General features: G+C 48.8%; 1 protein-coding gene across 2 annotated transcripts in view; it reads right to left on the bottom strand.

Annotated features, from left to right (window-relative positions):
- The window catches only part of GASK1A (golgi associated kinase 1A), a 50,422-nt gene that overhangs the window by 7,177 nt on the left and 15,519 nt on the right, over positions 1–27,726 (bottom strand). Inside the window, exons 2-3 of one of the 2 annotated variants that reach the window (XM_006051795.4) lie at positions 23,082–23,290; positions 9,317–10,603 (exon numbers count right to left, since the gene is read on the bottom strand). In XM_006051795.4, coding sequence (XP_006051857.3) covers positions 9,317–10,603; positions 23,082–23,123 — 1,329 coding nt within the window. In that variant the 5' untranslated portion in view covers positions 23,124–23,290. The remainder of the gene's footprint in view (positions 1–9,316; positions 10,604–23,081; positions 23,291–27,726) is intronic. The other variant, XM_006051796.4, reaches the window with a different exon arrangement.

The following is a 27,726-nucleotide window of genomic DNA, read 5'->3' as shown; positions in this document are numbered from 1 at the left end:
TGTCTGATTCTTTGTGACCCCTATTGACTGCAGCCCACCAGGCTCCTCCGTCCATGGGATGCTCCAGGTGAGAATACTGGCGTGGGTAGCCATTCCCTTCTCCAGGGGATCTTCCCAACCGAAGGATCGCACCCGCATCTCTTACATCTGCCTGCATTGACAGGTGGGCTCTTTACCACCAGTACCACCTGGGAAGCCCCGCTAAAAGGACTAAATCACTCTAAATTTTAAACATCAACACAAAATCCAGCACCTGGGAAATGATGTATCCACCACAGCAAAGTACAGTTCCAACCAAGAAAGCTACAATGAGTCACCATGGGAATACCTTTCCCAGAAATCAGTCCTCACATCAATACATTAGACGGAGGATGTGTGTAATCTGTGACCTCCTCCACTGATACTTAAAAGGCATCTGATGTAATTTTTACATCCATTCCTGACAAGAAAAACTCTTAATATGGCAAGAATTGCAAATAGTTCTTCAGCCAAAAGTCAGCATGATATTTAATGGTGAAACACTAGAAACTGTCCCAAATCTGTAGAGACAAGTCATGTCCAGCATCCCATTACTATTTACCATTGCTCTGGAGGCACCATGGTTGTAGTGAGGTTAAGAAAAATGAAAAACGAGGCAATGAGAACACAAAATGCATTCGTTACAGAAGAAATGACCATATACTTGGAAAACCCAGGGCAACTGTGAGAAGCATTATGAAGTGAATGAGTAACCAGTAACCAAAATATGATACGAAAACAATATCCTTCACACAGACCAGGAGCTACGGGCCAGAATGTGTTGAGACAGGCTGAGACCTGGGACCCTTTTCCAGAGAGCTTGCGCTTGCACCTAGACAAATGCCTCCCCAAAGAACGGAATCCAAAGAAACTATAAGGGACTCAGGGACTCCCAGGTGACCCAGGGGCTAAGACTCCATGCTCCCAATGCAGGGGGTCCCGTTTCAATCCCTCGTCAGGGAACTAGATTCCACATGCCGCAACTAAGATCCGGCTCAGCCAAATAAATAATTTTTTTTTAAAGGAACTACAAAGCATTAAAACTAACTGCTCACAGGCCCAATGGGGCAAATTATGAACAACAAGACACAAAAAGGTCACAAACCAACTGCCACTTCTGAGGAGCTGGGAGCAAAAGCAGGGTTACTGCTGTGATCCCTGCTCACAGCACCATGGAGGGGATGGGCAGGGCAGGTAAGCTACATCTTCACCCTCACTCCCTTTAAGGGACCGGCTCCCCCCTGCCTTGGGAAGAGAGCCAGGGCAACAATTTCTTGCTTTCACTCCTGTGTGCTACAGCTCGAGCCCCAGCAAAGCCGTGCCTGAACTTCTCAGCCGACTTCTTATCAATTTCTGTTGATCAAAGAGTCCAGAAACCTCGGTTAGTAACAATATAATAGAAGGAAAAGAGGCCCTTTTCAATGGTCACAAGATGAAATATCAGTATCATCCCAACCTGAACGTGAAGATCCAGCTCAGGAAAACATAAAGATGCTTCTGCGGAACAGAAATAAAAGGAAAGACACAGCCTGTTCTTGGCCTAGAATGACCCTGTATCTTAGGATGTAAATTCTCTCTATATTAGTACACACGGATTTCATCTGATTCCAGCGAAGTCCCGAGAGGACTTGGGAAGGCATAGGAAGTAACAAGCTGACTGAGAAGAGTATTCAGGAGTATTGGGAAAAATCTTTAAAAAGAGCAAGGAGACCAAGCACTCCCAGTTATTAACATAAAATATAAAGTGTGATAATTAAAACAGTGTGATTCTGGCACATAAATAGACAGACCCTTTACTGGAACAGAAGAGTCCACAAATAGACTTGCGTACATATGGAAATTGGCTATATGGAAAAGACAGCATTTCAAATTGGGGGAAAGAAGGATTATTCAACAAATGGTGCTGGGACATTTGGGTTGCCATCTGAAAAAAAAAAATCATTATTTTGCACCTGATCTCTTACTCCAAAATAACTTCCAGATGGATCAAAAATATATAAAAACACATGGGAGGATTTTTTAAAAATAACCTTGAAATGAGGATGGTCCTTAAAAACATAATACACTATCCTAGAAGTCATGAAAAATAGCTTGATAAGTTTAACAGCATAAAACAATTTTTTAAAATTTCTGCACAGCAGAAAGACTAGAAACAAAGTCTGATGACATTTGAGCCTGAGAGAAATACCAGAACGCAATGAAAACAAAAGACTGATTTTCTTAATCTATAAAAAAGCTCTTAAAGTCCTTAAGAAAAAGACCAACAATCCAACAGAAAATGGGGCAAAGAATATGAACAGTTAAAAAAAAACCAGATTTTTAAGAAATCTAAGCAGAGGCTAAGGCAGGAGGAGAAGGGGACCGCAGAGGACGAAATGGTTGGATGGCATCACCGACTCAATGGACGTGAGTTTGAGCAAGCTCCGGGAGATGGTGAAGGACAGGGAAGCCTGGCGTGCTGCAGTCCATGGGGTCCCAAAGAGTCCGACACGACTGAGCGACTGAACAACAAAAAAGCAGAGGCAGGACGAGGGCCAGGCAGAGAAGTGCTGTCGGCTGTCAGGATGTGCAGAGCAGGCTCACCTGCGATGCGCACTCCTGAAGGCGTTTGCACTGGAGGCCCCTCCCTTGCCACATGAACTCATCTTCTATGGCCGCATAACAAATGACCACCAGCTTAGTGGCTTAACATAACACACTTATTAACTCACAGTTCCTGTGGGTCGGGAGTCCATCCCTTTTTGCCGGGTACTCTACCCAGGGTCTCAGGCTGAACTCAAGGTGCTCCATCTCTTTCGTCACTCAGGCTCCTCTCCTGTGCTCAGTCAGGCTGCTGGCAGAAACCATTCCTTGTGGTTTTAAGGCGATCTCAGGGTCCTTCCAGAGGCCTCCCTGACCCACAGCAGCTCACAGCCTGGCTGTTTACTCCTCGAGGCCAGCAAGAAAATCCTCTGATGCTTCATCTTTGAAAGACTCTCCTGGCTGGTTCAGGCCAAAGGGAGAGTCTTCCTTCTGATTAACTCCAGATTAACTGATGAGTACCTCAATGATATTGTAATAACTCTGTATGGTGACAGACTGAAACTAGACTTATCTTAGTGATCATTTCATAACATATAGAAATACCGAGTCATTAGGTTGTGCGCCTGGAACTAACAGAGTGCTGTAGGTTGATCATACTTGCTTGCACGCGAGCTCAGTTGTGTCTGACTCTTTTTGACCCCATGGACTGGAGCCTGCCAGGCTGCTCTGTCCACGGGATTTTCCAGGCAAGAATACTGGAGTGGGTTGCCATCTCCTACTCCAGGGGAAACTTCAATCAAAAAACAAATAAACAAAAATACCCAAAGATAACTGATTGGTAACTTAATCACTGAAATAAGATTCCATCATATTCACAGGTCTCATTCATTCTCAAGGGCAGGCGTTCACACTAAGGGGGTGGGTATCTTGGGGACCATCTCTGAATTCTGCCCATCACGCTCATCCTAATCGAGGCCCTGCTCTTAAGTATATGTAACGATGCTTAATGTCACCCTTAAACACCCCTGTCCAGGTGGGCTGCTTCACCCTCCGTGGCTGGCCGCACCGTCTGTGTAGGAGGAAGGAGCTCTGCACCTGTCTCTTGGGTCTGCTGTGGGACTTGAAGGAGCTCATGCACAGGCACCCCATAAAGGTGCTACGATTATATTTCAGGTCTCTGGCTGGAAGCTTGAGAGGTCGACAGTGGTCATGGATCTGGGCTCCTCTCTAACAACACCCGATGTTCAGGAAGGCCAAGCCAGAGAAGAATGACGTGAACTATAGATTTGCACTCAAAACAAGGAACAAACACAGGATCACAAATGACCGGCCCCGGCCCCCCGGGAAGGAAATGGGCCAGCCTCATCCAGAAGAGACCCAGAAGAAATGGCTTTTCCAGAGTCAGCTGAGTCAGCAAAGAGGGCAAAAGCATGCCCTCTGTGGCCAAACCGCGGGCGGATCTGATCCCAGCTCCAATGCTTAAGGCCACAGGTTACTGTGGGCAAGTTCCTTAGCCCTTCTAAACCTCAGTTTCCTCATCTGTGGAATGGAGTTAAAAAATACTGTCCACTCCCAGGGCTGTCACGCATGAACACATGCGAAGTGCTGGCACAGTGCCTGACGCAGAGGACGCCAGGTGACGCTATATGCCATCATCTGTTCTGGAAGCACAAGTTAATTACGTGCCCGTTCAAGGGCTGGACGAACGACTGTCACATAGTTTTCCACCTCTATATCTCTGGGACCTGAAAAGAAAAGGAGAAGCCTTTGGGATTCTTTTCAGTCTAGAGGAAGGAGTGGTATTTGAGCAAGCAGAGCACAGCAGCACTTAAATAGGAAATCATACAGAGAGCCTGGATTCCTTCGTTCATTTGCTCATCCTTTCACCTACTCGTTCAAAAGGTGCTTCTCCAGGATCTAACCAAGAGCTTGGCCCTGTGCTAGGCGCTGCGGATATGAACAAAACAGAGAGACAGAAGTGAACAAATAAAATAGAACTTACTGTGTCGGGGAATCAGAAAGAATATAGACAGGATAGCATGAAATAGAAAGAGGATAACAACAGAAGGTGGAGGTCGGGAGAGTGGAGGCCTAGGGAGGAGGATGAGGGGCTTGTCTGAGGCCCTGCACCTGAAGAAACTAACCAAGACCACATGCCAAGAGGCGGGGCTGAAGACAGCAGACAAGAATGGATCTGTGGGTCCCTGAAGCTCCTGATATCGAGGGCATTGAGATGCTTTGCCTTATTGTAATGGAGAAGGGACACAGTCTGACTTATTGTGCTCTCTGCCTGAGCAGTTGCATGTGAACTTCTGAGGTCTCCCTCTAACTTCCAGCTGCTATAGGCTCTGCCTGGGGGCTTTCTCCAAATGCCACGGAATTAACACCTCCAGGACCAGCCCTCAACCAAAGATCAAGGGGAGATGTGGCTATCAATACCTTGTGTCCCTTACCTCTTGGTGGGCTAACTCTGAACGTGTATTTTATACCATTGCTCAGAGTTTTCCTGTGGATCAAGCCCCAGTCACCCATAGCAGTGACCTGTTTGATGACATGCCTTCTGCTGGCCGCCTTCTGGCCGTCTCATTTTCATCTTCCCTACGAGTGTTTTCTGGGGTCCCCTCCCAGAGGAACTACCGCACTGGACCCTGGTCTCAGGGTCTGCCTAGGGGAACAGAAACCAAGACATCACTCCAGCTTCTGTAAGGAGACCCGGTTGGAGGGCACGAAAGTGGAGACGTTAGGGAAGAAGAGTCCAGGTAAGAAAAGATGGCGGGCCGCACCAGGATGGCGGCACCTGAGGCTTTCTAGGGTCTGGATTTTCCGGAACATGAAGGCCCTGCATCAGCGGAAGCAGCAGGATGACTTCCATGAGCAAACACCACCCTCTCACTGTCTTGAGTTCTCCGCAGCTACTCACCCCGTGCAGCCAAGCACATGCCCTCCAAGATGAAGCAGGGTGTGAGAAAAAAGAAGCCTCTCTAGAAGGAAAAGATAAAAATGTGCCCATTCCTGTCCCCACCCACCCCCGCACGTCCTTCCCACCCTCTGGCCTCTGGGCAGACGGCCCTCAGGTTGTTTCTGGCTTCGGCTCAGTAGGGACCTGGGTTCCTGGGCTGGGAAACCCACAGGCCCTCCTCACTCCAGCCTGCCCGTGGTTTCTAGGAAGGCAGCATCTGCCAGCCAGGGGTGTTTGACTTGCCTGGTGTTCGGCAAACCCAGGAAGAGGTGGCACGAGGCCAGCTGAGTGGCGTCTGACCACACGCCCACCTGTGTGTGCTCTGGCGGCTGAACTGTCCACTGCCATGGCTGGGCTTGGCAGCTGAGGAAGGGCTTCACACTGCAACCTCCAAAGACAGACAGGGGGCTCTGTGTGGGCAGAAAGTGGCTGCGTGCACATCAGCTGGGTGGGGGGTCACAAGGAGGGGCCTCAGGGCTCAAAGTCCCAGATGTCCCGACAAGCACCCCCTTTTCCTGCCCTCACCCATGGCCGGCTGAAGAGGACTATGTGAGAAGGAGAGTGAGCTCTGGAGCCAGACCATCCAGGCTATGTCTCAGCTCCACCGGCCATGAACTTAGCCAGGTCACTTAACCTCTTGAGACCTCAACTGTCCAACTTCAAAACAGGGAGAAGCCCAGTATTTCTCTAGCAAGGCTACCATGAGGACAGGAAGAGTCAATTCCTGTAAAGTGTTGGGGGCAGTGCTTCTGTATTACTGAGTGTGGGCCATCGCCAGGCGTATGAAGTATATTACGTGAATGATCCTGCATGCGGAAACCACACAGGGTCAGTGGTGTCATCTGATGGAGGCCAGGCTCCCCCAGAGACAGACCTCAGCCAAGAACTCAGCGAAAGCAGTTGATCCGTGAGCTAATTCAAAAACACAAGCAAGGATCGGGGAAGGCAGACAGGGAGGGCCGGCAACAAGCTCTGTGGGTAACCGTGGCTCAATCCTGGTAGGGGACTCTGAGAGACACGTGGAACATGCCCCACAGAGCCACTGCGGCCAGGGAACCGGGGCTTTTACAGACTACCTCCCATCAGTCGTAGGACGGCTGTTCCTGGAGGGAGCGTGGCCGGCTCTTCCAGTTTGCCCAAGACTGTGTAGTCTGTGGTCTGGGAAATGCCTTCCTCCCAGGCTAGAGGACAGGTCACGCTGTCTGGAGGGCACTAATCCCTAGCCCTCAGCCTGTCACACACAGGCAGAGCAGGCTCGGGGCCCAGAGCAAGCCTGCATACAGGAGCTGGTGATTAAGAGCTACCATGCACTCAAGGGCAGAAGGCAGGGACATCCGGTCCCATTTAGAGAGAAGTGAAGTTCAAAGAGACCGGCTAGTCTGCTCAGGGTCACACAGTGGGACATGGCCAGTGGCAGGGGGTTCAAACCCAGATCTGTCTGGTGCCAAAGCCCGTGCCAACCACCAGGCCCCATGCTCCTCCCTCCACAAAGCAGCCATGAGACACAGACTCGAGGAGCTGGAAGTATTGCGGGAGGCCAGCTGGTCCAGTGACAGGAGACAAATACCCACAGGCAGACAGATAACATCCAAGGGTTTGGGGGTGGGTGTCAGACAACAGGGCTTCCCAGGTGCCTCAGTGGTAAAGAATCTGCCTGCAATGCAGGAGACACAGCATAGAAACCTGGGTTCTAGAACATGGGTTCAATCCCTGGGTCTGGAAGATGCCCTGGAGGAGGAAATGACAACCCACTCCAGTATTCTTGCCTGGGAAATCCCATGGACAGAGTCTGGCAGTCTACAACAGTCTGTGGGCTCAAAAGTCACTAAGACACAACTTAGTGACTGAGAATGCACACAGTCACATCAGACAACAGGAGGTGTGGTCTTTGGCAGAAAAGGGAGCATGGCAACCTTTAAAGGGGCAGCAGCTACTCAGCTCAGGCTCATTTCTGCTGCATGGGAACAGAGGCCCCATGTTATTAAACCATCCAGTGTTTCAAAGGAAGTGGGATTTTCATGAGAAATCGCAAAGTATTAAATGTGATCTGAGAATCTTCTAAAATACATTTCCAACCAAACTTGTATGAACAACACAGGGAGCATCAGTCCCTGGCTACCAGTTATGACGTTGAACTTGACCCATGGCTCATCCAGTCACCCCAGCAGGTAAATTTAGGGCTAGTATTGATCTCTTCCCTCAAGAGAGGTCCCTACAGGGATGGGGCTGCCTTTGTATGCATACATATCCACCCACTGTGTGCTTGAATCGTTTTTGGTCTTTCTTTCTTTCTGGCCGCATTCCCCCACTTGCGTCTCCACAGCTGACATCCAGCTCATAGGTCCTGGAGCAGCCACATCAGCTGTTAACAGGCCACTCAGTAAATATCTGATGTCTGCAGTCCCCCTGGTAAGCCCTGTACCCTAACTGCCCAACCCCTTCCCTGCTGCTGCTGCTAAGTCGCTTCAGTCGTGTCTGACTCTGTGCGACCCCATAGATGGCAGCCCACCAGGCTCCCCCGTCCCTGGCATTCTCTAGGCAAGAACTCTGGAGTGGGTTGCCATTTCCTTCTCCAATGCATGAAAGTGAAAAGTGAAAGTGAAGTCGTGCAGTCGGGTATGACTCTTCGCGACCCCATGGACTACAGCCTACCAGGCTCCTCCGTCCATGGGATTTTCCAGGCAAGAGTACTGGAGTGGGGTGCCATTGCCTTCTCCGACCCCTTCCCTAGGATACCCAAAAACTCCAGGGTTAACTTCTGGCACAGCAGGGACCTCAGCTGGCCCTGTGGTTTCCTTCTCTCTCCAGGGTCCAAGCGGGACCAGCATCATCCCTTTATTTCTCCCCTCTCTCATTCTCTCTCTCCTCTACCTCAACTCTCTTTTTTGAATTATGCAACCAACTTGAATTCTTCTTGATTCAAGGATAAATGTTTAACTACCAGCTCTCCAGGAATAAGGAGGAGTCCTGATTTGTAGAATTCCCTGATTCCCAAGGTATAAATACTCCTGCCTGCATGTGTGCTAAGTCACTTCAGTCGTGTCTGACTCTGTGCGACGCTATGGACTACAGCCCGCCAGGCTCCTCTGTCCATGGGATTCTCCAGGAGAGAATAGTAGAATGGGTTGCCGGCCTTCCTCCAGGGATCTTCCCAGCTCAGGGACTGACCTTGTGTCTCTTATGACTCCTGCATGGGCAAGTAGGTTCTTTACCAATAGCACCACCTGGGAAGCCCCATAAATACTCCTACCCTGACCTGTTTCAAGCTACTGACAGGCACGAGTGTGGAGTCAGCAAGAGACATGACATGCAGTAGCTCAGCACTATACACTATTTACTAGGTAGATGCAAAAAACCTCAAGAGCTCAGGTAACAGTAAAATGTAAAATAATTGTGAAGTAATGAGATCAGAGTATTGATTACCTTTGTTTCTAATATAACTTATTATATTGTTAGTTTACATAATTTCAATTTTAATAATGCCTGTGTTTCACAACCGACTCATAAAATTCCTGAAATTCAAGAATGAGCCCATACCAACTGGTTTTCAGCACACCAATGGATGAATGAACACAAGGCAGAAAAATAACAACAAAAGGGTGCTGGGTGATCAAAAGACAAGGACTAAAATAAAAAGTTAAGCGTTAAAAAAAATGGTCAAACAAACAAACAAACAAACGAAAGCAAAAGACAAGGGTTGGGGGAGAGTCAGCATCCACCCTCACGCAGGTCATTCCAATGTCTCAGTTCACCTAGAGTCCTCACCTCCGCGGCCGCCCCGCCCCTCCAGGCCCCGCCCCTCCAGGCCCCGCCTACCTGCAGCAGGAAATCAAAGAGGGCCAGGCGTGCCCACTCGGCGTGGTGGATGCCCAGGCATGGGGCATGGCTGGGTCGGCCACAGCCACGTGCCAGCAGGGCCTGGTACTGCAGCCAGCCCAAAGCCAGAGAGTTCTGGTCGTCCTCCGGGTCACCCAGGTGCTGCACGTCGGGCGCCCACCAGATGACGGGCCGGGTGCCGCCGTCTGTGTAGCGGTAGGGCAGCAGCGGGCTGTGGAAGCGCCTGGCCACGGCGGGCAGGCTCCGGCGCAGCCCCAGCACGCGGTCTACGTGGAAGGACAGGACCTCGGACAGGTCCCCGGGCCTCTTGATCAAGCCACAGAGCCCCTGGGAGCAGAGCTGACTGAGTCCAGGAGCTGCATCCTGAAGGGCCCTCTCGCTGGAGAAACCGACTAGAAGCACCTGCCCGTGGCCGGGCACCCGGGCTTTGCCCACCACCTCCCCCTGGGCCAGAAGCTGAAGGGTCCGCACATCCTGCTCTGTGAGCCACGGGGGGACCTGCTCACTGGTCCTGAAGCCACTCGACAGCCCAGGGGTCTCAGTGTCACACCAGACAGATCCTTGCAGCTCCTTAACAGAGCCAGGCCACCAATGAGCCCCTTTGGTGGGAGCAGGACCCCCCACTTGTTGGCCAGCAGTCCAGGCTCTGTTCCCCACTCCTGGCAGACCCCTGCCTTCTGGAGGAGGCTGGAGGGTCAGTCCAGCAGTAGCTCTCCGAGTCTGTAAGGCTGACATGTCATGCCCTGCAAGGGGGCCACTTGGGGTGCTTGTCTCACTGAGTGCCTCCGGGAGGGGACCATGGTGCCAGGGTGGGTCCAGGTCTTTGGCTCCTGGACCCCTGATCGCCTCCCCCTGCAGGAGCACAAGATGCAGGGTACTGAGTTTCAGGTCATCTGGAGGTGCCAAAGTAATGTCGTTCCTGATCCTCCCTGGATGGCTGCTCTCCTTCCCTGGGGACCATCTGCTGCTGTCCTCGTGCTCTCTGTGGCCTTGCTCCTCAGCACACACCAGGATGGAGCTCCTGGGCAAGGCCCAGCTTCTCCTCAACCTTCTTGCCTGCTGCCTCCAGCTGGAGCTCAGAGCCTGCCGACTCTGGGGGATAGGGGGATCAGCAACCCCCTGGGGCTCCATGGGGCCAGGGTCTGGGCCAGCGGCTGGGCGCTGTGTGGGCAAGCGGGTGACAGTCACCACAGACAGAGTCGTTAAGAGGCAGAATGCCATCGCCAACCGCCTCTTGCCACGCAGCTTTCTCCAGAGCCAAGATGCCTGGGGGATGGGGGTAGAAAAAAAAAGCTTAGGACCTCGAAAACATCAGCCCTGACCCACAAAATAATGGGACAGTGAATGAATGAACATCTTGGGTGAACAAGGAGGGAAAAGAGTGAAGCCTGGGCTGGGGGGGAGTGTGGGGCATGACACCCAGCTGTCCTCAAGAGAGGAGCAGGCAGCTGTGCTCCTGCCTCAACCCTCAGCCTGCTGTCTCCCAGGACAGGCCTGCAGGGACACCAGGCTTCTCCCCTCTGAGTAAACTGCTGTTATGACTCAGATCTCCGAACATGCTAACAGCCTTTCGCCATCTGTTCCCCACACTGAGTGCTGGCCCCTGTCTTCTCGTCTCCACATCATCCCCCTCTGTGGACCTGCAGTGTCTCCCACAAACATGCCCTTTCCTTTCCGGGGCACACAGCCACCCGGCCGCAGATGGCCTTGCCTGGCCTCCCTGGCAGCCAAGTGTGACCCTGGGACTAAGTCCTTGCCCAGGGCCTGAAGCAGTCACTTTTATTCACCCCATCTGTTCAAAAAGAGGTTGGCTGCCTTGGCTCGCCTCTCCGGGCCCACATGTGGCCGAGTCAGCTCCGGACCGTTGGCAAAGGACATATTCTGGGGCAGTAGTTTTTCAACACGTGGTCTCGGGACCAGCAGCGTCAGTACCATGTGGAAACTTGTTTTCCAGGTGATTCCGATTCGTGGGCACCAAGGGGCCACAAGAAGGAAGGCGCTTGGGAGCTTGCGTGAGCCCATGGGTGCAGAACTGGCAAGGGTTGTTCAAGCCACTGTACTTTGGGGCCCCTGCAACTGTGAGCCTGGAGCCCCACCTCCATCCACACAAACTCCAGCAGTCCAGGCACCCTGACCCTGGACCAGAGCTGATGGGGCCACCCAGGACCCTGACCTACATGAGGCCAAATAGCCCCTCAGCCCTGACCCTGCCCCCGGGAACCAGAGCCTGTGACAGGTCAGCAAGGTTGGCTTTTTTCTGCTCATGAACTTGACGTCAGGGGCACATGGCAGACCAGCTACCGACGACAGCAGTGACCATAGTCTACTGAGAGGGAGTCTGCAGGGAGAGAGCAAACAGCCCCAAACCAGACACCACATGGGGGGAGCTGCTGGCCAGCCACCGAAGTTTCTGGTTCCGGTTCCGAGCCTGGCCCAGCTCTGTGTTCTTCTCTCACCGGGTGGATTTAGCCCAGTTCCAGTACTTGAGATGCTGTACATGTTTAGTCTTTGTTCTGCCATGGTGTTTCGCGGTATGTTTTCTGTATTTATAATTTTTGAAGTCTTTCACTTTTACTTTTTTCATGGTGCATATTTCTTACCACATTTTGGAAATTTTTATTTGAATTATAATAATTGGACCCTTCCTGACTATATACCCTTAAATGTCCAGTTCTTTAAACACCAGCTCTTAAATCCTAGTAAGAACAATCATAAAATTAGCATATTTCCTCTTCCCCATCCCCTACCATTCGATCATTATTCAGTTTTAATCATTGTGCTGTGTGCTCAGTCACTCAGTCATGCCTGACTCTTTGCGACCCCATGGACTGTAGCCCTCCAGGCTCCTCTGTGCATGGGATTCTTCAGGCAAGAATACTGGATTGCGTTGCCATGCCCTCCAACAGGGGATCTTCCCAATGCAGGGATTGAACCCAGGTCTCCAGCATTGCAGGCAGATTTTTTTACTGTCTGAGCCACCAGAGAAACCCCTTAATCATTAGTATTATCTTTTAAAATGTTTGCCTTTGTACAATTAAAAATGCTTACATTTCTACTATATTTTGTCAGCTTTAAATGACAGTCTTTGAAAATGAGTATACTACCCAAAGCAATTTATAGATTCAATGCAATCCCTATCAAGCTACCAACAGTATTCTTCACAGAGCTAGAACAAATAATTTCACAATTTGTATGGAAATACAAAAAACCTCGAATAGCCAAAGCGATCTTGAGAAAGAAGAATGGAACCGGAGGAATCAACCTACCTGACTTCAGGCTCTACTACAAAGCCACAGTTATCAAGACAGTATGGTACTGGCACAAAGACAGAAATATAGATCAATGGAACAAAATAGAAAGCCCAGAGATTAATCCACGCACATATGGACACCTTATCTTTGACAAAGGAGGCAAGAATATACAATGGAGAAAAGACAATCTCTTTAACAAGTGGTGCTGGGAAATCTGGTCAACCACTTGTAAAAGAATGAAACTAGAACACTTTCTAACACCATACACAAAAATAAACTCAAAATGGATTAAAGATCTAAACGTAAGACCAGAAACTATAAACTCCTAGAGGAGAACATAGGCAAAACACTCTCCGACATACATCACAGCAGGATCCTCTATGACCCACCTCCCAGAATATTGGAAATAAAAGCAAAAATAAACAAATGGGACCTAATTAACCTTAAAAGCTTCTGCACATCAAAGGAAACTATTAGCAAGGTGAAAAGACAGCCTTCAGAATGGGAGAAAATAATAGCAAATGAAGCAACTGACAAACAACTAATCTCAAAAATATACAAGCAACTCCTACAGCTCAACTCCAGAAAAATAAATGACCCAATCAAAAAATGGGCCAAAGAACTAAATAGACATTTCTCCAAAGAAGACATACAGATGGCTAACAAACACATGAAAAGATGCTCAACATCACTTATTATCAGAGAAATGCAAATCAAAACCACTATGAGGTACCATTTCACACCAGTCAGAATGGCTGCGATCCAAAAGTCTACAAGCAATAAATGCTGGAGAGGGTGTGGAGAAAAGGGAACCCTCTTACACTGTTGGTGGGAATGCAAATTAGTACAGCCACTATGGAGAACAGTGTGGAGATTCCTTAAAAAACTGGAAATAGAACTGCCTTATGATCCAGCAATCCCACTGCTGGGCATACACACTGAGGAAACCAGAAGGGAAAGAGACACGTGTACACCAATGTTCATCGCAGCACTGTTTATAATAGCCAAGACATGGAAGCAACCTAGATGTCCATCAGCAGATGAACGGATAAGAAAGCTGTGGTACATATACACAATGGAGTATTACTCAGCCATTAAAAAGAATACATTTGAATCAGTTCTAATGAGGTGGATGAAACTGGAGCCTATTATACAGAGTGAAGTAAGTCAGAAAGAAAAATACCAATACAGTATACTAACGCATATATATGGAATTTAGAAAGATGGTAACAATAACCCTGTGTACGAGACAGCAAAAGAGACACTGATGTATAGAACAGTCTTATGGACTCTGTGGGAGAGGGAGAGGGTGGGAAGATTTGGGAGAATGGCATTGAAACATGTAAAATATCATGTATGAAACGAGTTGCCAGTCCAGGTTCGATGCACGATACTGGATGCTTGGGGCTAGTGCACTGGGACGACCCAGAGGGATGGTATGGGGAGGGAGGAGGGAGGAGGGTTCAGGGTGGGGCACACATGTATACCTGTGACGGATTCATTTTGATATTTGGTAAAATGAATACAATTATGTAAAGTTTAAAAATAAAATAAAATTAAAAAATAATAATAAATCTTTTCAAAGGCGAAAAAAAAAATAAATGACAGTCTTTGGCCCCCAGTTATTACTTATGAATAGCATGTTTATTCTTTCTCCCACCTTTTCCTTCATTCACCTTCCAAAGTTTTATATTTGTGTCATTTCTGTATTGTTAGGATATAAATCATGCCCCTTCTACTCTATTACTCCAATATTCATATTTGTTTGGTCTTAGTTCTTCAGTTAGGTATATTCTTTGCTTACTCCTGTCCCCTTTGCCCTAGTTTTTCATTATTTCTTGCTTGATTGAAGTTAAAACTCCATAATTTTCTCAAGAAGTACTCATGGGAACAATAGTCTCTGGGTTCTTGCATGTTCAAAACTATTTTTCTATTGTATTCGTACCTGAAAGAAAGTTTGGCGAGATATAAAATACTGCTCACAATTACCTTCTTGGAATAGCTTGTAGGTCCTGCTCTACAGTTTTCTAACTTCAGATGATGCTGTGGAGAAATCTCAGATTAGACTGGCTCCCTGCCTAGGAGCCCTAAGAATTCTTTCTTTTTCTTCCTTTTTTCCCCACATTGTTTCCCCAGCTTTACCGAGGTATAACTGACAAAAAAACAACAACAACTGTGTATATTTAAATTACTGAACATGACGATTTGATACATGCATAGCCTGTGACATGTTCACCATAGTTCTTAGTTAACACATCCATTCCTTCACACAGACCTTTTCCTGTGTGTAGTAAGAACGCTTAAGATCTACTGTTCTTGCAAATTTCAAGTAAACGATACCGTATTACTAAGTACAGTCACCATGCTGTACATTAGATCCTCAGAACTTATTTTACAGCTGAAAGTCTTTTTTTTTTTTTTTTTTAAGATTCTACATACAAGTGATACTACACAGGATTTGTCTTTCTCTGTCTGGACTATCTCACTTAGCTTAATGTCCTCCATGTTTATCCATGTTTGTTGCAAATGGCAGGATTTCCTTCTTTCTCTAGTGGCTGAATAATATCGCGTGGTATGCACGTGTGCGTTTTCTGGATCCATTCACCCACTGAGAGATACGTATGTTATTTCCACGTCTTGGCGATTGTGAATGATGCTGCAGTGAACACGGCGGTGCTGGTGTCTCTTCCAGACATGATTTCTTTTCCTTCAGATATATCCTCAGCAGGCCTCCTCCAATTCTGGAGATCTCCCCTATTTGGGGCTCCAGGGGCCTCCTCTCTATGAAAGATGCTTTTGTGCCCTATGTTATGTTCCCCTGGACCCCCGGCTGACGCCAGCTGCCCTCACAGTGGACAGTCCCCCTGCACATTGCCAGCTTCCCACCTCAAGCCCCAGAATCATTCCCTGCATTCTTGCCCACTGTCAGGGAGGCACAGAAGAAATTAACACCTTTGGGGACAACCCTCAACCAACAGGAGACAAAAGTCAGTGGGCAGGGCTTCCCTGGTGGCTCAGTGATAAAGAATCCGCCTGCCACTGCAGGAGACTGGTTCGATCCCTGGTCCGGGAAGATCCCACATGCCGTGGAGCAACTAAGCCCACGTATCACAACTATTAAGCCTGGGCTCCGGAGCCGGGGAACCACAATTACTGAAGCCCGAGTACCCTAGAGCCCACGCTCCTCAACAAGAGAAGCCACCACAACGAGAAGCCCACGCACCACAAATAGAGAAAGCCCGTGCAGCAACAAAGAGCCAGCACGGCCAAAAATAAATAGAGTTTTTTAATGTTATAAAAAAAGTCAGTGGATAAACGCCCAGCCTCCATCCTTCAGAGGGACAATTGTGAGTGGCATTCTGTACATTGCCACAGGATATGCCCCGAGGGACTGAGCCTCTATTCTATAAAACAGATGGTCCTTGTCTCCCTCTAAGATGCCTTTCTTTAGCGGATGATCCTTTTGAAGTGAGAGTCTAAACTGTTGTCCTTATTTATTATATATGCTTTAATACCGCTTTTATTACTACTTAACACACATATGTGTGATACGCTTCCCAGGTGGCCCAGTGGTAAAGAATCCACCTGCCAAAGCAGGAGCTGCAGGAGAGGTGGGTTAGATCCCTGGGTTGGGAAGATTCCCTGGAGGAGGAAATGGCCACCCAACTCCAGTATTCTGGCCTGGAAAATTCCATGGACAGCAGAGCCTGGGGGTCGCAAAAGATTTGGACACGACTGAAGCGACTGAACACACACATGTAACACATGCATAGAGAAGCACTGTGAAAAACTCAAATAATGCAGCTGGTCCTCCATAACCATGGGCTCCACACCCCCAGATTCAACCAACTGCAGGTACCATTACTGATGTTAACTTTTCAGTTGAATATGAGTTATTCTCTCCTCTAATCCTTAAAACAACGTAGGGAAATGGGAATGACTCAATTCCTATTTTACAAAGGAGAAAACTGGAAAGTCCAGAGTGCTCACTTGCCCAGAATCACAGGCCGGCCAGAACAACAGCATTTCTAATTAAAAGTAGGGGTGGCCATGGACAAAGAAGTCTGTTTGGGTTTCTTTTTCTCCCTTCTGAAAAGAAAAAAATAGGTTTTCAAGTTGGATTCATAGTCTAGATTCTCAAAGTTCTGGATGCCACTAGGGAAACATAAATCGTCTTTTAAAAATGTTTCAAGAAGACAGGCTGTTTTGATCCTTCTCTCGGCCTCACTTGGCCTTGGACAACCTGGGGAAGGCTGGCAATTGTGCAGTTGTGCAGAGAGAAAGGTTCAAAATGACCATGAGCAGATGTCCCTGCAGGGCCACCCAAGTAAAGCTTTGGGGAAAAAAAAATACCTGCTTTGATCGAACTGTAAAAACATCCTCTGAGGAGAAATATTCAGCTGAATAAGAGCACATCAGAGAAAGGAGTAAAGGGAATGATGCCTCGTGTCCTAGAAAGTTAGCTGCTGGATCCTAACCGCCCCCACTGCTGCACATGTGCCAGTGGAACCTGCCCCACCCTCCCCCCACGTCTAATACATGATGGGAGACACGCTCGTGATGCTGGCGGCAGGAGGGAAAGAAGATGGTTCTACAGTTGCTCTGCGTCTCCTCCCTGCTCAAATTCCACCTCCCACCCTTTCACCAAGACTCTCCCTTGATTCCTCAGAGAAGATGCCCTCTTCCCCAGCAGCCCCACCCACTCACAGCTGCAGAGGAAGAAGGGTGGAGAAAGAGGGGAGCCAGAAAAGCTTTGGGGAAGACACATGCGAGTTCTAGATCAGCTTGTGGCCCTTCTGGGCTGTGTTACAATGGGTAAATACACAACCGCTCTGCCCTATTTCCTCCATTATAAAAGGGGGGAGAATGAGATAATCCCTCCTTACAAAGATTGACGTGAGCAAAATAAGTGAGTCAAAATATAGAAAGGACCCAATACATGGTTTGGTACATTTACATGGTGGGATCGGGGTTTCTGTCCCCGCTTTCTGAACTCCCTCTGTTTTCCAGGGATCTGAAAAATACCCAGCACCACTCCTTCCTGGAGTTCGGCATATTGTAATGGGGACATTTGGGAGCACAGCTCAAGGTAGAGACAGAAAGAGAAACTCTTTCATCATAAAGCCACAAGTGAAAGCTAGGAGAAGGCCACCTGGGCAGTAAGAAAGGTCTCGCCCTGCAGAGGCTCCATCCAGAGATAACCCAGGATGGGACAGGAAGGAATCACTTGGCTTTAAAGCGTGTGGGGAGCTGAGGAGAGAAAGGGTGGGAGCTAGGAAGGACACATGCATGAAGGCTAAAAGCAAACAACAGAGATTTGGGGTTCCCTTACAACTGTAAGGGGGCTCCTCATCCTGCCACGGCTTCTCTGAAGGTGGGACATACCTCCCCACTGTCTGACCTTGGTCGTGTGACTTGCTTCTGCCAATGGAATGCAAGTGGACAAAACACAGGCCACGTCCTGACGGTGGCTTTACCTGTGCTTGTGTGGCGCTAGCCATCTTGCAGACTTGTGCGCCACGGTGACAGAAGCATGTCCAAGGTGAGGCACCAAGTAGACCTGAACCCAATGCCCAGCCTGGCCCCTGCCCAGCCACATTCACTGGGCCCAGTGAACCCACAGCCCTGGAACCAAGATAAGGCTGTAGACTGTTGGGAACCATCGCGACTGTGGGCTGTTTGCTATGCACATGATCACAGCGAACCCTAACTCGTTCAGATCCTTGGGTGACTTCTTTGGGGCTCAGCGTGTGCCCTTGGTCAGAAAGCAGTGAAGTGGTTTAGTAACCAAGCACGGCGCCCTCCCCTTGACTAGTAAGGGCACAGTGGTGTCACTACAGAGGCATGGCTGGCTCTGGCGACGATGACGCTGCAGCCTGGTCACAGACACGTCCCATGACCATTTTCCCCCCATGACATGGCCTGGAGGACCCCTTCAGTCAAATGAAAACTGGGGAGGCCTTTTAAGAAGAACTTCCGGGAAAAATTCCAACATACGCTGGTAGCCTTTGCACAGACACAGTTTGAGAAACCAGAAACATTTGGGGAAAAGGACTCGATTACAGTTTGTACTGAAACCACCAGCGGGAGACTCTTTCTCATTTCTAAAGGGCCACAGGGAAAGAAATGCCCTTCTACTTTGGGAAAACTCGTCAGGACTTGGCCTCACTTTGGGGCCCTACTTATCCCGTCCCCAGACCACCTCCCAGAATGTCCTGCTGTGAACCCTGACAGCCCAGGGCTGTCACACGAACCGGCTGGCAGGGATGGAGGCAGAGCCATTTTTTCTCAACTCCCAGAGGTCAAAAAAAGATGACAAAAACCCGGTCCTGTGCTGAAGTGCCGTGGCAGATGGCATAACATGCAGGGCATGGCCAGTGGGGAGAACACAGAGACCGCGTGGTCCTTTCCCATCACAGCAGACAGAATTGCAAAGCACTTGTACAGTGCTTCTCAGTGGAGGTGTCCTGGTGGGAGAAGGGGTGGAGAGAAGCTATATGATGTACGTGTATGCGGGGAGGGGACGGATAAAAATCAAAGTTGGCTCTGGTTTAGTCTCCACTAAAGGAGTGACAGCCCCCTCTGTCATGTCCCCCGACCTCTCCTGTCTACGACACAACCCCCCTGGCTGATTGCTGGTTCACCGCGACTCAGACTCTGGCTGAGACTGGCAGAGATTTTGCAATGTGGAAATTTCTGTTTCATTTTTTTAAAGATCAGCCAAATGATTTTCATAACAAAACCATGGCCAGGGTGAGAGGGAATACATAAGCATATTTTCAGAGGGCTGGATTAAAACCACATGTTGATGCTGTGAGTAACACTGCGGGCTGGACTTGCTCAAATTCTGCTTCCCTTGGCTGAACTCAGAATCTAACCCCAGGAAGGGAGAGCTGGGCATGCACAAGACTCTGGGGGCAAAGGCAACAGGCAGGGCTCACTGGACCCTCCAGGCACACAGCACCCCTCTCCCAGGGGATTCCTGGGCCGTGGAGGCTGGAAGCATTTGTTCCACTGTGGGCAGAACCCCAGGCTGCCTAGCTCCTAAGCCACCACCCCGCCAGGCCCCTTGCTCAGTTCCTTTGCAAGCTGTGATTTTCCCTCCACATCAGCAACTTCAAGATAAGAAAGGACTTCTGCCCCTGTAATTTCTGGCCTGGCCAATCTTCAGGAGGGGGAAAACCCAAAGGAATGATAACTAACATTTATTCAGTGTTCACTATGAGCCTGGGACTATTTGGAGAACTTGACTTCTGTTAACTCATTTAATCTGTATGCCAGTCTTATGAGGTAGGTATGAGGATTACTATCCCATTTTACAGTGAGGAAAACAAGGCACAGAGAATTGAGGGGACCCAGCGCTCACAGACAGCAGCACCATGAGGTGAACCCAGACTGACTGGCTCCAGAGCCAGTGACCTAGTAGCCGGCTCACCCTGGAAGGGAGCTGCCATCCACAGCCCCTGCCCCAGCCCTGATTCCAGAGGACCGCACAGGGCCCCAGGGGCAGGCCCTGCTCTCAAAGGCTTAGCTCTCTGGGACTGGTCAGCTCAAGTGTAAAACGAGGCGTGAGTGAGGTCAGCCTTTTTGCACTGGTTAAATTGAGGGAAAATAAAGTGCTTTCAGGCTATATTTATTTTTCTTTCAAAATGAAAATAACTTTGTTGTGTCTCATGTGCTACTTTAATAAATAGAAGAATATCAGTTAGAAAATGCCACCATTTGACCCACTCCAATCTGGGCATATTTGAGAGGTAATATCAGAAGCAGGTTTCTAATAATCTGTTATCCTCAAATTAGGTCTAGGGCTTGATCTCAGAACCACACAGGTGGTTCTCCTGCTCCTTCCAAAAGAAGATGGTGCCAGAGTGCCTTTTAGCTCAAGCATTCTGAAGACTGTAGCCAGAAATTGAACATATCTGACTTGAGAAGTGGATACAGCAGACCTTATTAACAACAGCCACTTACCAAGCATAGACCATGCACCAGGCACACTCAGAATCTCACGAAGTATGTACCAACATGATGAATTTGAAACTACAGAAATTAAGATTTACAGACTTCCTGACTTCAGACTATACTACAAAGCTACAGCAATCAAAACAGTATGATACCAGCACAAAAACAGAAAGACAGATCTATGGAACCGGATAAAAATCCCAGAAATAAACCCACACATCTGTGGTCAATTAATCTATGACAAAGGAGGCAAGAATATGTAATGGAGAAAAGACAGTTTCTTCAATAAGTGGTGCTGGGAAAATGGGACAGTTACATGTAAAAGAATGAAATTAGAACATTCTCTAACACCATACACAAAAATGAACTCAAAATCGATTAAAGACCTAAACATAAGACCAGATACTATAAAAATCTTAGAGGAAAACACAGACTGGACACTCTTTGACACAAATTGTAGCAATATCTTTTTTGGGTCCATCTCCTAGATTAATGGAAACAAAAACAAAAATAAACAAACGGGACCTAATTAAGCTTAAAAGCTTTGCAGAGCAAAGGAAACCATAAATAAAATGAAAAGATAACCTACAGAATGGGAGAAAAAAACTCACATATGACACAACTGATAAGGGATTAATCTTCAAAATATACAAAGATCTCCTACAGCTCAATACCAAAAAAAAAAAAAAATGAGCACAACATCTAAACAGACATTTCTCCAAAGAAGACATGTGCTGTGCTAAGTCACTTCAGTTGTGTCTGACTCTAAGTGATGCTATGGACTGTAGCCTTCCAGGCTCCTGTGTCCATGGAATCCTCCAGGCAAGAATACTGGAGTGGGTTGCTGTGCTCTCCTCCAGGAAAGAAGATATACAGATGGCTAAAAAGTACATGAAAAGATGCTCAACACTGCTTATTAGTATTAGAGAAATGCAAATCAAAACTGTAATGAGGTTCACCTCACACTGATCAGAATGGCCAGTTACCTACAGCTGCCTGCCTGGAAATCAACACGATATTAGAGCACCGTGAAGCAGAGGATGCAGGGAGAGCCAGGTGCTGTCGGGCTCTTCTGAGACCCTCAGGGCGCCAGTGTTGGGTGTCAAGGCACCTAGGGCACGAGGCAGGCAACCTCCTCCAAAGGGACTGTGTAGGGCTGATGTATGGAAAAGTGCTGCTCCCTAGACAAAATCTGCTCCATCACAATCTTAGCCTTTTACTCTGACCACCCCTATAGGCCAGGCACTGGACCAGGAAACAGGGATGTGAACGTGAAAAGGCTTGGCTCTGTCCTTAAGCAACTCACTGTCTCACTGTTCAAATAATACAATTATTTGCCCTGAACGAGTTTTGGCCACCCCAAATTCTTCCACAGAACTGGCCTTGCCTAAGTCTGGGGCATCTATCTCCCTAAGCTTGAAGGGGTGCAGTCAGAGTACGGAAAGCCAAGGAGCAGCTGGCTGTCACTCCCCGAGGACTCCACCACATCACTCATCTCACACTTGTTTAGTGTTTTTCTCTACATGGCGAGAAGGATGCTGTTTCCAGACATTCTCACAACCCTGGAAAGGAAGGAGGGATTCTCACAATGCCCATTTTACAGATGAAGAAATTGAGGTTCAGAAAGACTTAGTCATTTGCACCAGGTGGCACACCAACTAATACAAGAGCTGGGATTCCAACTCTTTCGGAATCCCAAGCGCTTTCCCAGCACACAGGAGCCAGGCCTGGGAATATGGGAACACAGGACAGAAGGATCAGCTAAGGCCCTCGGTGCTTATCCAAAAGCATTCCTGATGCTCCCAGATGACATGGGGAAGCCAGTTCCAGGAAAAGGCTTTAGAAGACCAGAGGAATTTCTGGATCTGTCTCTTCGTTATGTGAGCTGGGAACCTGATCCCAGGTGAGACACAGGAGATGATGGGCTTCCTTCTCCCTCAGTGCTGCTGCTACTGCTGCTAAGTCACTTCAGTCGTGTCCGACTCTGTGCGACCCCACAGACGGCAGCCCACCAGGCTCCCCCGTCCCTGGGATTCTCCAGGCAAGAACACTGGAGTGGGTTGCCATGTCCTCCTCCAATGCATGAAAGTGAAAAGTGAAAGTGAAGTCGTTCAGTTGTGTCCGACCCTCAGCGACCCCATGGACTGCAGCCTTCCAGGCTCCTCCATCCATGGGATTTTCCAGGCACGAGTACTGGAGTGGGGTGCCATTGCCTTCTCCGCTCCCTCGGTGACTACTTAGCAAAGAAAGGCAGAGTCCTGAAGGACACCCTGGAGGAGCTGGACTCTCTTGGTCCAAACACCGGCTTTACCACTAATGAGTGTGTTACATAAAGTCAGTTTCCTCACCTGAAAAATGGGTATGACAATGGTATTGACCCCAAAGAGCTGTGGTGAATTTTAACAAAGTGCTAAAAACAGGGCATTGCATGTATTTTGATAGCAATTACTCAGCACTATTATTTAACCCCAGGATTATTAAATCCCCACAGCACTTTGCATCTCCAGCACCTTCTTTAGGTTACTATCCTTTACCTCACTTGCTCCATCTGTGCACAGCGGTAATGGTTGGGTCATAGCACTCTGAAGACTGGTAACTCACAGCTGGTTGAGAGGAAGGAGCGTGACGAGGTCTCGGGAACTGATGCCTCCTTGGAGCCACCACTTGCTTAAGTGGCCAAAGAGCAGTCTCCGGCTCCAGTTCTGCAGGCCCAGTGTGACTTCTGCACGTCGGCCGTGGAGCCCTGGAGACAGTTAAACACTACTGGAGAGGTGCTTGCCATGAGGAGAGGAGGGCTCAGCCATAAAATGCCTTGAAGACTAGTCCTCGGGAGGCCTACAACAAAGCTGCCCTTGGAATCAGGCTTCTCAGCTAAAGAATCTGCTTGTAATTCAGGAGACATGGGTTTGACCTCTGGGTTAGGAAGATCCCCCAGAGGAGGGCATGGCAACCCACTCCAGTATTCTTGCCTGGGAAATCCCATGGACAGAGGAGCCTTGTGGGCTACACCTCCATGGGGTCATAAAAGTCATACATGCCTCAGCAACTAAACAACAACAAACCCTTGGCCTCTGAAATAGAAAAATGCAATCTTTAATTTTGCCTTTAGCAAGTTTATCAGATGGGCAGTATGTGGGTTGAATAAAAAATAAAGGGACCTTGCCATGGTGGGTGGAATCGGGGTGTCATGGGACATTTCCCAACAACCATGGGGCATAGAGTCCATCCCAGCAGGTGGCCTGGGGCTCAAGAGGATGAGTGAGGAGCTGGGCAGCCAAGCCTGCAGCAGGGATGGAACCGTCTTGGAGGCACAGAGCCCCTCCCTCCAGATAGCTCCATGACGTCATCTGTAGCCAACATGATGGAGCACCTCCTGTGCCCGGTCCATGCCAGCTATTTGACCCATGACGGCTCGTCTACTCCCAGCAACCTCCCTGTAGGGAAGGCATCACTGTTCACACCAGGCATCGAGGAAACTGAGCCCCAGGGAGTTCGGGTCACGTCCTCACAGCTTCATAGCTAAGTGGCAGAGGTGGGATTCAAAGCTGGGTCCAGCTGACCACATCACTGTATGAACCAGACTTCTGTCCCTGCTACTATAGAAGCCTCAGAGAACAAGAGTTGTTTCGTCTTCACAACCATTCTCCAAGCAAGAAAGTAAACCTGGAAAGTTGGCCTCTTCCTGCCCAAGAGAGAATAAAAAGCCTCTGCTTTCAAAAGCCAAGGCTTTCAGAGGTAGGTTAAGCTGGGCTTTCTGTCTGATGTTGGGTAACTGAAGTGGGGGCTGGCTTGGAGTCAAACAATTCAATTTAGAAAAGCAAAGCTGTTGTTCATCTAAACCTGGTGGATGAAACACCGGCCATTCCTCTCCACCCTTCTGAAACCTCACAAAAAACAACAGTAAAAAGCTCTTCTCTTCAAGGGACAAACTGATAAGGATAAAGAGAACTGAACGGGAGGCACTGATTAGGTAAAATTCAGGAAGTTAGAAAACAGGTGAGTGAGTGGCAAAGGCCTTACCCAAGTAGCCAAGAAAATGGCTGAAAGCAGGACTCCTATTGTGGTGAACTCAATTGTTTGCAATTCCCTCCCCGCCCAGACACAGACACTCATTTGCATTTGGATGGCTGCAGACTTTAAAAGCCGGAGAAGGTGATGGCACCCCACTCCAGTACTCTTGCCTGGAAAATCCCATGGCCAGAGGAGCCTGGTAAGCTGCAGTCCATGGGGTCACGAAGAATCAGACATGACTGAGCGACTTCACTTTCACTTTTCACTTTCATGCACTGGAGAAGGAAATGGCAACCCACTCCAGTGTTCTTGCCTGGAGAATCCCAGGGACGGGGGAGCCTGGTGGGCTGCTGTCTATGGGGTTGCACAGGGTCGGACACGACTGAAGCGACTTAGCAGCAGCAGCAGCAGACATTAAAAGCGGAAGCTTCCACAGCAGGGGTTACTTGAGGCTCTCTAAGCCCAGTAGGTACATCCTGACAGCCTAACCTCAGATGCTCCGTCGCTCACGGGCCCCTCCCCCAGGCCCCATGACTAGCAGGTTTGTGGTACCCAGGAGTACACAGCCTGGAAATACAGGGCAAACTCAGGTCAAGTGGAGCCAATTTTGATCCCTGGGAGACGGAATCCAGTGCATAAATTCAAGCGATCCTGAATTCAGTTGTGCAGCGTCTTGGTAGGTCTGTAAGATCCTGCATCAACTGCACTTAGCAGCACTTGGGCTTCCCTGGTGGCTCAAACAGTAAAGAGTCTGCCTGCAATGCAGGAGACCTGGGTTGAATCCTTGGATTGGAAAGATCCCCTGGAGAAGGAAATGGCAACCCACTCCAGTACTCTGGCCTGGAGAACTCCGTGGACAGAGGAGCCTGGTGGGTAACAGTCCATGGGCCTGCAAAGAGTGGGACACAACTGAGCAACTTTCACTTCACTAGCAGCAGCCAGCTTAATCAGTAATGGATCCTCATAACATTCCTCCCTGCTTTGCTGCGTGTTCACTGAGACGGTGCTCATCCCCAATGAAACAGCTGCACAAAAGCCTTCTGCCTCAGGCTCAGCTCCTGAGAAACCGGGAGAAGACAAACCAAGACACATCCTTGTGAAATTTCAGAACACTGGGGGAAACACCCTGCAAGTTCCCAGAGCAAAAGGAAAAAAACCAAAACAGGTTTTCTACAAGTAATCAAAGGTAATCAACAAATCAGAATGGCTCTGGTCTCATTACTGCAGTATTGGAACACAATTGAGCAAATCCTTGAAAATCTGACAGAAAAATGTTTCTGGCTTAGAAATTTATATTCTGGTTTAGATTTTTGTATATATATATTTTCTGGTTTAGAATTTTATACCCAGTCATACTCACTGGAAAAGACCCTGATGCTGGCAACAGTTGAAGGCAAAAGGAGAAGAGGGTGGCAGAGGATAAGATGTTTGGATAGCATCACCAACTCAGTGGATATGAACTTGGGCAAACTCCGGGAGATCGTGAGGGGCAGGAAGGCCTCGAGTGCTGCAGTCCATGGGGTTGCAAAGAGTCTGACACAACTGAGCGACTGAACAACAGCAACCACCCAGTCACACTATCCATCGATTGTGAGGGTGAAATAAAAGCAGTTTTAGACATGCAGTGTTCCATAATGGTTTACTCCTCAGCAACTGTTCACTTGGATCAACGTGGCTGTCAACACAGACACAAAGTCACACATAAAAACCGAAGTGCAGTGGGGTTCTGACTGACGAGGGAGTTAGATTCTGATGGAGCAAATTAGGCAAAAATGAAGTCTAGGTCAACATTTCCTTTGAAAATTCCTTAAAAAAGAAATTTACACACATACATTTTTCTCCACCCCTAGAACAGAGGCTGAGTCTTTAGTCTCCAGCAAATAAAACCAAAGAGTTGGGAAATTCCTGTAGCACACTCAGCCTCTGAGACCACTAGTCTTGAGAATCACCTGGACCATCTCACAAGGGATTCTGGGAGAAGAGAGTCTGAGCACAGACCCACCCAGCTCCATTCGCATTTGGAAGAACTATCGATAATTAACCTGGAGAAGGCAATGGCACCCCACTCCAGTACTCTTGCCTGGAGAATCCCATGGATGGAGGAGCCTGGTGGGCTGCAGTCCATGGGGTCACGAAGAGTCAGACACGACTGAGCGACTTCACTTTCACTTTTCACTTTCATGCATTGGAGAAGGAAATGGCAACCCGCTGCAGTGTTCTTGCCTGGAGAATCCCATGAACAGAGGAGCCTGGTGGGCTGCCGTCTATGGGGTCGCACAGAGTTGGACATGACTGAAGGGACTTAGCAGCAGCAGCAGCAGCAATAATTAACCAGATTTCTAATCAGCAGAGTTTCCACCTTGTGTGTGTGTGTCCATGCACTCAGTCATGTCTGACTCTGTGCGACCCCATGGACTGCAGCCTGCCAGGCTCCTCTGTCCATGGAATTCTCCAGGCAAGAACACTGCTAGTGGGTTGCCATTTCCTCCTCCAGGGATCTTCCTGACCTGGGGATTGAACCTGCATCTCATACATCTCCTACATCTCCTGCATTGGCAGTTGGGTTCTTTACCACTAGCGCCACCTGGGAAGCCCAGTTTCTGGTAATCAGAAGAATCCAAAAAGGACAGGAGGGTGTGATGTGTGACCTTGAAAAAGGTCAGGGAGCTGCCTCAAGGGCAGCTGGGGGCCTTGAGGGGACACAGCCTCAGGTGGGAGAAGGGTGTCTGAGGAGAGGCGGCAGCCTACAGAACAAGACAAGGAAGTGGGCTGACAGTCCAGCTGGCAGGAGGCCTCCCTAGCCTGCAGATTCTGTCTTCAAAGCAAGCATGGCTGCCCTCTTACTGGTCACGTAAATTTTAAAGAGTAACATCGCCCCAGACTCCCCCAGTGCCAGCCCTCTTGTTACAACCCCAGGGCCCCATCTGTCCCCACCTTTACGGTTACCTATGTCACCTCCCTAACTCCTCACTGAAACTCCTGGCAAAATCAGGTGTTCCTGGAAGTCAGGAGCCATGGCCCCCGACCCCACCTGGAATCCCAGCTCTCCTCTTTGGAAGGGATAAAGTCAACTGGTGCCTCCCCCATCTGCAGCTTTGTGTTCATGAACAAAGAAGCAAACGCCGCAGCCCCTTCCGCACACTTGCTAACAGCTGTGTGAGCTGCTCA

This window comes from Bubalus bubalis, chromosome 21, assembly GCF_019923935.1.
Source record: "Bubalus bubalis isolate 160015118507 breed Murrah chromosome 21, NDDB_SH_1, whole genome shotgun sequence".
Classification (NCBI taxonomy): Eukaryota; Metazoa; Chordata; class Mammalia; order Artiodactyla; family Bovidae; genus Bubalus; species Bubalus bubalis.
This window is presented reverse-complemented; position numbering and strand designations above follow the sequence as displayed.